The sequence below is a fragment of the Pristiophorus japonicus genome, chromosome 10 (genome assembly GCF_044704955.1).
Source record: "Pristiophorus japonicus isolate sPriJap1 chromosome 10, sPriJap1.hap1, whole genome shotgun sequence".
In the NCBI taxonomy this organism is placed as follows: domain Eukaryota; kingdom Metazoa; phylum Chordata; class Chondrichthyes; family Pristiophoridae; genus Pristiophorus; species Pristiophorus japonicus.
The window spans coordinates 100,839,296-100,852,535 of record NC_091986.1 but is presented as its reverse complement, the minus strand read 5'-3'; the positions used below and the strand labels follow the sequence as shown (position 1 = coordinate 100,852,535).

The 13,240-nt window shown below is 38.4% G+C and overlaps 1 protein-coding gene across 4 annotated transcripts in view; it reads right to left on the bottom strand.

Moving 5' to 3' along the window:
- Window positions 1–1,974: 1,974 nt before the first annotated feature.
- The window catches only part of fam76b (family with sequence similarity 76 member B), a 46,820-nt gene continuing 35,554 nt past the window's right edge, over window positions 1,975–13,240 (bottom strand). For 2 of the 4 annotated variants that reach the window (XM_070891957.1, XM_070891959.1), the window contains exons 8-10: window positions 10,972–11,107; window positions 10,433–10,534; window positions 1,975–5,745 (exon numbers count right to left, since the gene is read on the bottom strand). In XM_070891957.1, coding sequence (XP_070748058.1) covers window positions 5,656–5,745; window positions 10,433–10,534; window positions 10,972–11,107 — 328 coding nt within the window. In that variant the 3' untranslated portion in view covers window positions 1,975–5,655. The remainder of the gene's footprint in view (window positions 5,746–10,432; window positions 10,535–10,971; window positions 11,108–13,240) is intronic. The other 2 variants (XM_070891958.1, XM_070891960.1) reach the window with 1 other exon arrangement.

Sequence of the window (13,240 nt, the reverse complement as noted above, 5' to 3'; positions counted from 1 at the left end):
GGTCTTACAGCAGTTGTACAGGGCCTTGGTGAGGCCTCACCTGGATTATGATGTTCAGTTTTGGTCTCCTAATCGGAGAAAGGACATTCTTGCTATTAAGGGAGTGCAGCGAAGGTTCACCAGACCGATTCCCGGGATGGCGGGACTGACATATGAGGAGAAACTGGATCAACTGGGCCTTTATACATTGGAGTTTAGAAGGATGAGAGGGAATCTCATAGAAACATTCAAGATTCTGACGGGACGGGACAGGTTAAATACAGGTAGATTGTTCCCGATGTTGGGGAAGTCCAGAACCAGGGGACAGTCTTAGGATCAGGGGTAGGCCATTTCGGACTAAGATGGGGAGAAACTTCTTCACTCAGAGTTGTTAACCTGTGGAATTCCCTGCCGCAGAGAGTTGTTGATGCCAGTTCATTGGATATATTCAAGAGGGAGTTAGATATGGCCCTTACGGCTAAGTGGATCAAGGGGTATGGAGAGAAAGCGGGAAAGGGGTACTTAGGGAATGATTAACCATGATCTTATCGAATGGTGGTGCAGGCTCGAAGGGCCAAATGGCCTACTCCTGCACCTATTTTCTCGGTTTCTAAAACCACACATCTAGTCGACCCCAAGGTTAAATGGTGTGTATTCAAAAGCACAATATATATTTAAGCAAGATCCTTATCAAAATGTGTTCCCTACCCAGGTCCATTTTGAAAGTAAAAATATGAAAACAAGCAACCAAGACCTTTAAGCAAAACATTGTGTCGCAAGTTGTTTATTGTAACTAGCTTTTGTGGTAGAAGGCTCCATTATAGTTATACTCCCATCTCTCCATGCTCCTACATTACCAAAGATATTTGTATCAAACTTCTTTAATTATCAATGCCTCTTCTAAGTTTCCAGCTTCTTGTGACTATATCTGGATTATTTCAAACAGTAAAATGTTAATATTGATGACATTATTTAGTTTCCAACCCACATTCTTTTATGGTCCTAATAATAACTGGGTCGCCCAAGAACACGATAGTAATTTTCATGTTCTGGCAATGCGGCTCCAGGATCTGTCCACTACATGCTTTAGGCTCTTATAACAATTAACGCCGCCGAATCCTATTAGCTTAACCTCAATCTATTAAATCTGAAATCCTACGTTGGGATGGGCCTGCCACCAATTGTCTCCAATTCAGTAAATTAATGATTTCATGAACAAACACTGCACACTGTCTGTAAACGGATAGGATGTACCTATAGTTTCAGAAACACATATGTCAGTACAGAAACTGAGAACTAAAATTGTCATTACACAAAGCTGCTAGTGACTTCTCTGAATGACCACTCTGACTAAAAGGTAGCACTGCAACACTTAATGCAGTGCAGTACAAAGATTTAAATTCTTTAAATTAAGTCAAATCCCAAGTAAATATTTTCTTTTTCCCTTTTTTTCTTGCCAATTAATTGAAGACCACTTGGTGCTCGAACATAGTTCTACAGGAATGTTGCCCTCCAGTTCTTAGCCCAAATTGTCGGTTTTTATGCAGAAGCCTACGTAGCAAGTTCAGTGAGCTATTTTGTCGTTGGGACCATCACATTTAGCCCGAAAACTTATCCTCATCAATAGAGCTACACTTGCAGCAAGGGTCACAGAACAAGTGACATTGATGTAATTTCCCCTCCCTAATCCAGGGAGTCATTAGTATTGCACGTGCTGAGATCAGGTAATGCAGCACAGACTAGGGATCAGACTTGGGACTTCCCTAATCTGAGACTCAGCTTCTCATTGGAAAAACTCAGCCATCGGGGAACTCCTGAACATTCATTTACAAAGAGTTCAATGCTTAAAAGGACAATTCTTCAAGTTTAACATAAATCTAATCATTTTTGAGATCAACAGTGATGGAGTACTACGACTTGTCGCCCCAAATAAGAAAAGGAAAAAAAAAAGAAACCCCTAAACAGCATGTGACATTAAAAGCAGAATATTTTAAGAAGATTTATTTCAAACTGTCAAGATTTAGAAAACAAGTATAAAATTTCAGCTGTTGACCAATGTCTGATTACAGAATTCAGTCTGTTCCTGTGTATAGTTACAAATTCTGAGGAACACATTCCAAGCATTTCATGTATATAGTTCCTTAAGGAGGAAACACAGGAAATACAAGATGAGTTGTGAGATTTTAAAATATACAACTGCCAGCTTTGACTTAAATCCTATTCCATTAGAAAGAACACAAGTTTAATGAACTTACATTTATGGTTACATAAAAATGAAGTACAGTACAATTTAACCTTGCAGTTTCACCACTTATACAGGAAACTTCTTTCCAAAATAAAATAAAAATAAGCATAAGTCTATGTCTATTGCTGCAAGGAAACATCCCAGACTATTTTACAACTTAAAATTTTCAAGTAATAAATGGGAGGTAAAAACAAATAAAAACCATAGTAAAACCTTAAAATTCAGTACATGATTAAAATTTTCCATCCAGGTTTAAATACTGTGAAGCCTTTGAATTCTATGCACCCTGTTTCACAAATTACACTGTATACAACATATCTGATCAAGGTTTATAGCCCAAACATGAAGGGTAACAATCCTTCATACACAATGTAACTAGAATTAGCCTCAGGTGAAAAAGCATGGAATTACATGATTAAAATTAAGTTTAAAAAACATGGAACCACTCGACATCAAAACAAATTACAGCATTTAAAAATATGCAAACTGTTGCAATAGCAAAATTTTATATACAAATGGTAGTATATTAGCACTACTACAGAATGTATGCCAAATTTTAAAACTTGCATTATGACAAGGCACTGTTACTGGTAGAGGTCAATGGCAATTTACACATGGTTATATCACATTCTGCCAACTTTTGTAATTATGCTCCTGTTTACACACAAAATACTGCATCAATCTGTTCTCATCAAACATGTTAGAAAATTAGTTTGATCAAGTTTGCATCAGTTCTAGCAGAGGTACTTCATAGGCCCTGGGGTTAACCATGCTCGTACTGGAGTAACATGCTACCAAATATTTCCACATCACTATGAAACCAAGAGAGTTCAAACAAAAACTTACCCTTGCATTTATTATTCTGCAATAATTTTATAATGCTCCCTACAGATAGTTATCTGCTAGAAGTTTTAAATCCTGATCATAGAATTGCAGTGTGACATTATCAAGTGTTAATTGCATCAGCCTGAGAGAATAGATATTTAATTTTTGTTTTGTACAGTTACCAAAAAATGATACCATTGACATTTTTATAGGTTTTAAATGCATAGCTTTATATGGCCTACTCAACTTCATGCTGGTGGAGAATAGTAGTCAACAAAAATGGCCTGTACTATTGTCAGAATACAAGGCTCAGGCAGAATTTTATTATTCTTTTAAAATTATAAAGGAAATCAAAAGGCTGCATATAAAATAATGGTTTTCTACACCTAGAGCTTAAAGAAGTCTTCATACCTGTCTGTTAACTGCCAAGCTGCTGAAAGCACAAGTGTCACACATCTGACTGAATGCTGTAAAAATGTTCTTGCTTTCTATGTTATTTCTAGTTAAAAAGATCCTACAGGTAACAGTGGGCTTTTATTTAGGGGAAATTAAAAAAAAGGTACAAAAATTAAAAACTTCAATTTAGAAAATTTGAATATTATTTTCAAAGAAATATAATTAAATCACATCATAAGTCCAATGAGATAAGTTGACCATTTCATGTTATCTAATAGCACCTTTACATGAAAATTTAATTTTATCAAAATGCTGAGTATTTAAAAATTGTACAAATTTATATTGTATACACAATTTGCAGTTTTGCTATTTATAGTATAACTAAACTAAGAATTGTTTAAAAGGGACAGCTCACCATTTGCTATAACAGTTGTGTGAAAGGGATTTGAGAACTATTAGTTAATGTGTATAGCCTCATTAAGCTAAGAACACAAAAATTAGCAGGAGTAGGCTACTCGACCCCTCGAGCCTGCTCCACCATTCAATATCATGGCTGATCTTCTACCTCCACTTTTCTGCACTATGCCCATATCCCTTGATTCCCTTAATATCCAAAAATCTATCAATCTCTGTCTTGAATATACTCAAAGACGGGGTATCCAGTCCTCTGAGGTAGAGAATTCCAAAGATTCACCTCCCTGAGTGAAGACTGTTCTCCTCACCTCAGTCCTAAATGGCCGACCCCTTATTCTGAGACTGTGACCCCTGGTTCTAGACTCCCCAGCTAGAGGAAACATCCTCCCTTATAGGATTGTGCTAATGATAGTTTTTTTTTGGAATATCTGAATAATTATATAAATTGAATCATAGTTCATTTACAGCAACAATTTTTCAAAAATGTATATGCATTGTACAAACTTGAAAATTTATTTCCTTTAACACGAGATGTAAAATGAGATAAGGCTAACTTCCCTAAGGCACAACTCCAACTCTACCACATAAATCAATCTCGAGTCTCCCATCCATTTTATAAGCTTCATTCATAGAACAAAAACAAAAAATTGTATACACAGACCAATAATGCAAGATGTTTGACGTTCCTTTCCAACAGAATATTAATTCAGGGTTCATTTATCATTTGTAAGTTGGTTACCATGCAAAAGTAAAGGAAAAAAGAAAATAATATGGCATGCTCTTCAGATGGAGATTGAAAAAAATATAATTGTGCACTATATGGAGTTGCTCTTTTAAATGAAAGGAAAACAACTGGTGTCTCACATATGGGGAGAGCTCACATCATCTCATATCTAAAGTTCCTATTTTTTTTTCAACACACATTAGTTTGCAATCCTGGAATGTCCTCTATCAATCAGTTTAGCATAATTTTCACATACACACATACAATCACATATTTGTCAATTATGGTGAAAGCTACATGAAATGATACTGAAAAGGGAGTTTTCCCGCCCATTCCAACATTTTTAGTTTTAATTAAATCAGAAACATCAACTGTTCAAAATTCTACAGTATTTGAGAAAATCAATTTCCAAAAGAAAAGCAGCTCTGGGCAGATCACATTGTTCTCAGTATAAGTTTTATACATTTGTTAGTTCTGATTTGCATAAAGTATCATGTATATGAGTCATGTTATATTCTTCTACAGCTCAACTGGATAAAGGTGTTCACAGCGCTTCCTAAATAGGAAATGTAATTTATATTTTACATTCAAACCTCCAATTATAAACAAACCTTTGCACTGGCTCATGCTAAAACTCAATTATAATCAGGATTAGAGAAAATCTGATTCGGACTATTTTGCCAGACCTTACTGGTTTTCTTGTTAAATAAAAGTCTTGCTGTAAAACTAATAACCATTGCAAAAAGTGACTCATTTTACTATGTTATTGCGAGGTAAGAGCATTTTTCTGTAGAAAGTACGAATAGACTGAAGCACTTATTACTTTCCATTCACTGTCCCCTTTTAAACTGCCAAATTCAAGATGATAAAAGGGATTCAATATCCTGTCTGTCAGATAACTTTGTCTTATGTGAACAATACTGTTTGTTATTGCTAGTTAAAAATATAAGACTAAATCTAGCGACTTTGAAAACGATCAGGGTGCAAAAATATATTTAAAGACTTCACAGTAAGGTTCAACAACCACGGCAGTATTTACTTTCACTTGCACGATGCACCAGTCAAGGAACCCTCAAGGAGACAGCAGTACATTTCCAGTCTTCTCCATCTTTTTACCCTTGGACAATGCTGCAACTTGTTTCAGCAATTCGCGATTTTTGGCCTATGAAAAATAGTAAATATACAATGACCAGTTTCAAAACACAACTATTGTTTTTAATATTAAATTATCTGAAATGTGCATCACAAAAAAAGATTCAAAGCAGTTCAGTGTCACACTCAAAGGCCATCTTATGGCTCTGCATTAATGCATGAAGTAACCACTAACAATCTAAGTGAACAAAAAAGGTTCCCATCCACACTATAATGAGATTTGAGTTGTATGGTTAATAGAGGATAACAGATATGAGATACCACATTTAATGAATTAACCCAAATATTTCAAAGAAGAAAAATCTAGGGATAGTAACCATTATTCAAGTACTCATTACAAAAAGGGTAACATTTTTATCATGAGACTGTTCAGGTCAGGTTTCTTCCTCGCCACTAGGTCACAGGGACCTGATACTGTCGGTATCCAATGGGCAACTAATAGGAGGATTTAGCTTACACTGATGAGAAATAGGGCTGCAGTCTCCAAAGTGATTGAGGTGGTAAAGAAATTTGTGGCAATTGTTTTAAATGCTGTTTGTGAAAGAGTAGCTTTACACTTTTGTCAATCAAGGGATTTTAAAAGTGCTTTCACATGATTAGAGCATTTCATTGTCTACACCTATCTATATACCTCATTAAAAATCTTGGTCACCCAAGTTCCACTGTAACCTATGTAAAAATGTCCAATTGCAATTCTCATGTTAAAATGTCAACTATAATTATTACAGGAATATTGATATGGTGAGATGAGATGAAGTAAAGAGAGTGTGAGGCTTGTTTGGAGCCTAAACATCAGTCAAATGGGCTGTTTCTGTGCTATAAATTCTGTTATATTACTTACCGCACCACTAAGTGCTGCTATAGTTTGCCCACAAACCACAAAATGCTTTCTGAAAAAAAATTGCATGTCTTTTGCTCCTTAGTAACAAATTTCTAATGCTCCAAATCAGGTTTTAAACAAAAAAGGTAAAAAAAACCGCACACATTTCACAATAACATTTACCTATTGAATTATCTATCATGCCTTACAATACTTCCAGTAACATTTTTATTTTAAGGTCGTAGTCGATCTCAAAAACGCAGCATGCTTCAATATAACAATTAGAAAGAACTTTCAATCACATCTATACATTCTAAGCATGTGCATTTTGCAGATTTCCCAATATACAATCTGCACCAACAGAAATTGAAGGGTATGTCCTCTCATCCTGTCAGGATTTGAGTGTTTCTTTGCTTTTTCAAAGACTCTGAAACAAAGATTGAATTTTCAAAACTTTTATTTCAAGCAAATGAGGACATTTATATAAATGCATTAAAAAAAATCAGTTTATCTGTTATAAAACTCTTAGACAAACAACACTCGTGAGAGGCAACACCTATGAACAACAGCACTGAGCAGAAGAGCATGCCAGGAGCAGTACCAGGCATAGCTGAAAATGAGCTGACACCCTGGTGAAGCTACAACACAGGATGACATGCTAAATAGCAGCAGCATCCTATAAACAGGGCTAAGTGATCCTATAACCAATGCATCAGGTCAAAGCTCTACAGCCTCATCACAGTCAGTCACAAATTGTGGAGGACAATTAAGCAACTAACAGGAGGTGGCTCCATGAACATTAAATCCTCAATGATGGCAGAGTCCAGAATGCGAGTGCAAAATACAAGGCTGAAGTGTTTGCAACAATCTTAGCCAAAAGTGTTGAATAGACGATACTTCTCTGCCAAGGTCTCCGCCATCACAGATGCTAGTCTTCAGCCAATTCAATTCACTCCATGTGTCAAGAAATAACTGGACACTGCAAAAGCTATGGGCCCTGACAACATTGTGACTGTGGTGCTGAAGAACTAGCCAGGCCCTTAGCCAAATTGTTCCAGTACAGCTACAACACTAGCATCCACTTGACAATATGGAAAATTGTCCAGATATGTCTTGTATTCAAAATGTAGGCCAAATATGTCAATTACTGCCACAATAGACTATTCTGAATCATCGGCAAACTGATGGAAGGAGTCATCACGAGCACTTTCAAGCGGCACTTACTTAGTAATAACTGGATCACCAATGGAGTTTGGCTTCCACCATGACTACCCATTACAGCCTTGGTCTAAACGTGGATACTACAGCTGAATTTCAGAGGTGAGGCGGGAGAGTATTCGATCAAGTGAGGCACCAAGCAGTCCTAGTAAAACTGAGGTCAATAATGATCACTGGGGAAATCCTTCCAATGGCTGGAGTCGTGCCTGGCACAAAGGAAGATGGCTGTGGTTGTTGGAGGCCAATCATCTCAGCCCCAGAACATCACTGCAGGAGTTCCTCAGGGTAGCATCTTGGCCCAATTATCTTCAACTGCTTCATCAATGACATTCCCTCCATCATAAGGTCGGTAGTGGGCTGTTCGCTGGTGATTGCATCGTTCAGCTCCATTTGCGATTCCTCAATGAAGCAGGAGACCTGGACAACATCCAGGCTTGGGCTAATAAGTGTCAACTAACAATTGTGTAACACTAGTACAAGACAATGAGCATCTCCAACAAGAGAGCTCCTAACCATTTCTCAATGTCATTTAGTGGCATTACCATCGCTGAATCCCCACAATCAACAATGGACCAACCACATAACTGTCATGACTATAAGAGCAGATTAGATTGGATATTCTATGGCAAGTGGCTCAGCTCCCGACTGCCCAACGCCTCTCTACCATCTTCAAGGCACAAGTCAGGAGTGATGGACTGCCTGGATAGATGCAACTGCCACACACAAGATGGCACATCCAGGACAAAGCAGTCTGCTTGATAGGCTGTTCACCTACTAGCCTAACATGCACCCCTTCCACCACTGGCGTACCATGGATGCAGTACGTACTATCTACTGCACTGCGGCAACTCGCCAAGGCTTTTTTCAGCAACATCTCCCAATCTCACGACCGTGACCACCTAGCAGAACAAATGTAACAAATGTGTGGTTACACCATCACCTCCGTATATCAGTACATACGCACCTGTGTGATTTTCCATCCATTAATTTTAAGAAGAAAATTTATATTAAATGCTTAAAGGCAGGAACAAAGACAGGACCACGGGAACGTGGCTGGGTGAGAGAGAGTGAGGAGTGGCAGAGAAGCGGAAGGGAGTTATTCGAGGGCACAAAAGAGGCTGCAGACTGGTTGAGGAAGGAGGCTGGTGGGTAGTAATCAGATGGTGGGTAGGGGCCTGATGTGTTAAGGAGGCCAACAGTTTGGGTCTCATTCTCCTGGGCCCCTTTCCCCACATGGTCACAAAACATTACTTCCCTAGATAATGTCAGAGCCCAGCAAGCTCCAGTATTCCAGGACTTTGCCCTTTCCACATTTTAAAATCTTTAGAGTTCTTTTAGATCCTATGATCCACCTCCCTAGAACTTCTATTCCCAGATCTCTCTCTGCACTCACAAATCCCTCATCCCCATTACTCAGATTCCAATGCTTGCAGATCGAGACATCCTTCCCCAATGCCACAGATTGCCAAGACCTGCCTGCATTACTAGAACCTCCTTTCCCAATGTTCCACGGGCCCTAGGATCTCCTGCTAGCATCCCAACAGTACAACTCACCGAGACCCCACTGCTGCCAGACAACCCCCTCCACCAACCTCCCAGTGCTTCCAAGGACTGTCTTAAAGCTAATGGTCATGGTTCCTCATATTAATTGGCATACCACTCTTGTTCTTATAAAATAGCCAATTCACTGTCTGCAATGAGAGAGATCTGCTAGCATTTTATTAAAAATCTTGCATGTGGTACACACTTCCTTTCAACAACTCGCCAAGGCTTCTTCAGCAGCACCTCCCAAACCCGCGACCTCTACCACCTAGAAGGACAAAGACAGCAGGCGCATGGGAACACCACCAAATTCCCCTCCAAGTCACACACCATCCTAACTTGGAAGTATATCCTTCATCGTCGCTGGGTGAAAATCCTGGAACTCCCTTCCTAGTAGCACTTCACCATACAGACTGCAGTGATTCAAGGCGGCGGCTCACCACAAACTTCTCAAGGGCAATTGGGGATGGGCAATAAATGCTGGCCTTGCCAGCGACGCCCACATCCCATGAACGATTTAAAAAAAATCATAATCCCTGTGTCATGGTCGAGTAACTCTTTTTAGGCCATGTTTAACATTAAAACTGCTTATGCTAATAAATAAATGAACTCTGTATGTAAACATTTGTTATGTAAATTGTTGCTGCCAGTCATGAGAGTGAGTGGTATGCTCTGGTCACTATGTGACAGTGGCATAAATCCATCATCTCAATTTGAATGAAGAGTGACAGTACCAGTGTGATGCAGTCATTCTAAACATCTTCCAACAATGAAATGTAGTTTAAAAGCATTCTATCTTGGTGCACATTTATTGATTATGAACTCAACTAATCAAGTTTATAATTTAAAGCAAGCTTGTTGCAGCAAAAATACTAAAAAGCATGGCCAGCTTTACAATAAACATGAAATGAATAAATAGCTGTAGGATCAGGTGCATGAATAGTATTCAGAGATTTAAACATTTCACACCAGGCATCAGCTGGACAATTTGCAAGAATCTAAGTCATGTCAAATAAATGCTTAAGCTTCAGTGAGATTATTTTTATATAATTAAAGTGTAAAATCAGGTTAGTGCAGACAAAATAAAAAATTACAAATATTAAAAACTGGTAAATACCTGTAGCTGTTCCACTGCCTCTTTGTGAGCTTTCTCCGTGTTGTTCATTTTTGTCCTAAGGTTAGATTCCTGGTATTGAAAATCTGCCTTCAACTCAGTCAGCTTTGAAGAACAAAAAAAAAAGTACTAAAATCACAGAAATCCCAGTTTGTCCTACAAAATGTTTCAGATATAATGTTTTTTTTCAATTTCCTTCTCTGAAGGAACCAACTGGTACCTTGTCCAAGTAGGTATTCCTCACAAAAGTGAGCACTGGTAATAATTTATATATTACTGATCATATTATATAGCATTATAAACCTAATCCTATTACATCTAACATCCATACACATATGCTTTCCAGCAAGAGGCCTTAGACAGCAAGCAGAACAGGAATTGTGGCTGATTTTCTCTCCCCTTACCAAGGAGCACGAGGGCCAAATGCAACATCCCAACTGCTGTCCTAGCTAACTCAGCATCGAGCAGGAATTGAACCCAGGACCTTCTGCTCTACATTTCCTGTTATTATAATGGACAGTACCTATTACTGTATAATCTACCTTTTTATCTCTTTCCAAGATAGTCTGTTCTTTCTGCTGCAGAAGTCTTTTCAAAGACATCACCTCTTCTTTTAATTGGTTGATTATAACAAAGTTGTCTGTCCCACCAGAGTCCATTGACTGGGTTAATGAGCTGCTAGCAAAACAAAATATAGTTTAATATAAAATCAAATCACAAATTTGGAAATAGAAATGTATTACTTTACTTTATTGTTAAGATGTCAGCTTGGCTCAGTTTGTAGCACGCTCAACTGAGTCAAGAGGTTATGGGCTCAAGCCCTACTCCAGTGCTTGAACACATAATCGAGACCAATGCTTCAATATAGTCGAGAGAGCTTGTCAGAGGTGCAACATTCAGATGAGACATTAAACAGAGGCCCCAACTATCTGTTCTAATGGATGTTAAAAAACCTGTAACAATACTCAAAGCACAAGGAATTCTCCTGATGTATTGGAATTATTCCTGCCTCAACCAACACCATCAAGTTAGTTTGTAATTCTCAATGCTGCTTGTGGTACCAAAGTGATTAAGTTTTATCGACATAATAATGACTACAATAAAAAATTAAGCACTTTGGGACATTTGAGAGACATCATAATGCACCATATACCCATTTCTTACTCATTCCCTAAACAAATGCTAGAAAACAAAACCATACGCGAGAAGGACTCAAAAGTCTGTTAAAAAATTCAATCAAATTTTACCTGCAAGTAAAGCAAACTATAAACACCAGGCAGGATTTATCAATCTATCACTCTGCAACAGGCTATTAAAATCTCTCCCTGGTGGAAAATAAAGGCAACCAAGCAGCATTCAGATATATTTAAACATGCCAGTTTAACTACAGGAAATGAGCCACAAATATTAAGCTGCTGTGCCACATGGCACAGAGTAAATAACATGACATAGGACTGAAATAAAAGCACTCTGGCCTAGCATTTCTGCTCGATTGTGTTGGTTTCTTTTGGCACAATTCCCCCGATATCAGCATAACCGGTGCAAAAGATCATGGAATTTAAGCGCAACTCAAGCTTCTGCGATCTTTTGCGCTAGTTTTAAAAACACTAATAGAATTTCTAGAGTAATAGAATTGATGAGTAGAGATGTTATGCTAAACTTGTATCGAACCTTGGTTAGACCACACTTGGAGTACTGTGTACAATTCTGGTTGTCATAAGGATATAGATACACTGGAGTGGGTGTAAAAAGGATTTACAATGATGACAACAGAAATATGAGGTTGTACCCATTAGGAAAGGGTGAACAGGCTGGATCTCTTTTCTCTGGACAAGAGAAAGCTCAGGTGATAGAGGTCTTTCATATTAGGAAAGGTTTTGACAGTACTTTGGATCTGTCTTCACTAAGGAAGACACAAATAACCTTCCGGAAATATTAGGGGTTCGAGGGTCTTGCGAAAAGGAGGAAGTGAAGGAAATCCTTATTAGTCAGGAAATTGTGTTAGGGAAATTGATGGGATTGAAGGCCGATAAATCCCCAGGGCCTGGTAGTCTGTAGCCCAGAGTACTTAAGGAAGTGGCCCTAGAAATAGTGCATGCATTGGTCATCAATTTCCAAAAATCCATTGACTCTGGATCAGTTCCTATGGACTGGAGGGTAGCTAGCTAATGTAACCCCACTTTTTTTTTAAAAAAAAGGAGGAAGAGAAAACAGGGAATTATAGACCAGTTAGCCTGACATCGGTGGTGGGGAAAATGTTGGAATCAATTATTAAAGATGAAATAGCAGCACATTTGGAAAGCAGTGACAGAATCGGTCCAAGTCAGCATGGATTTATGAAAGGGAAATAAATCATGCTTGACAAATCTTCTGGAATTTTTTGAGGATGTAACTAGTAGAGTGGACAAGGGAGAACTAGTGGATGTAGTGTATTTGGACTTTCAAAAGGCTTGTGACAAGGTCCCACACAATAGATTGGTGTGCAAAATCAAAGCACATGGTATTGGGGGTAATGTACTGACGTGGATAGAGAATTGGTTGGCAGACAGGAAGCAGAGTCAGGATAAACGGGTCCTTTTCAGAATGGCAGGCAGTGACTAGTGGGGTGCTGCAGAGTTCTGTGCTGGGACCCCAGCTATTTACAATATACATCAATGATTTGGATGAAGGAATTGAATGTAATATCTCCAAGTTTGCAGATGACACTAAGCTGGGTGGCAGTGTGAGCTGTGAGGAGGATGCTAAGAGGCTGGAGGGTGACTTGGTCAGGTTAGGTAGTGGGCAATTGCATGGCAGATGCAGTATAATGTG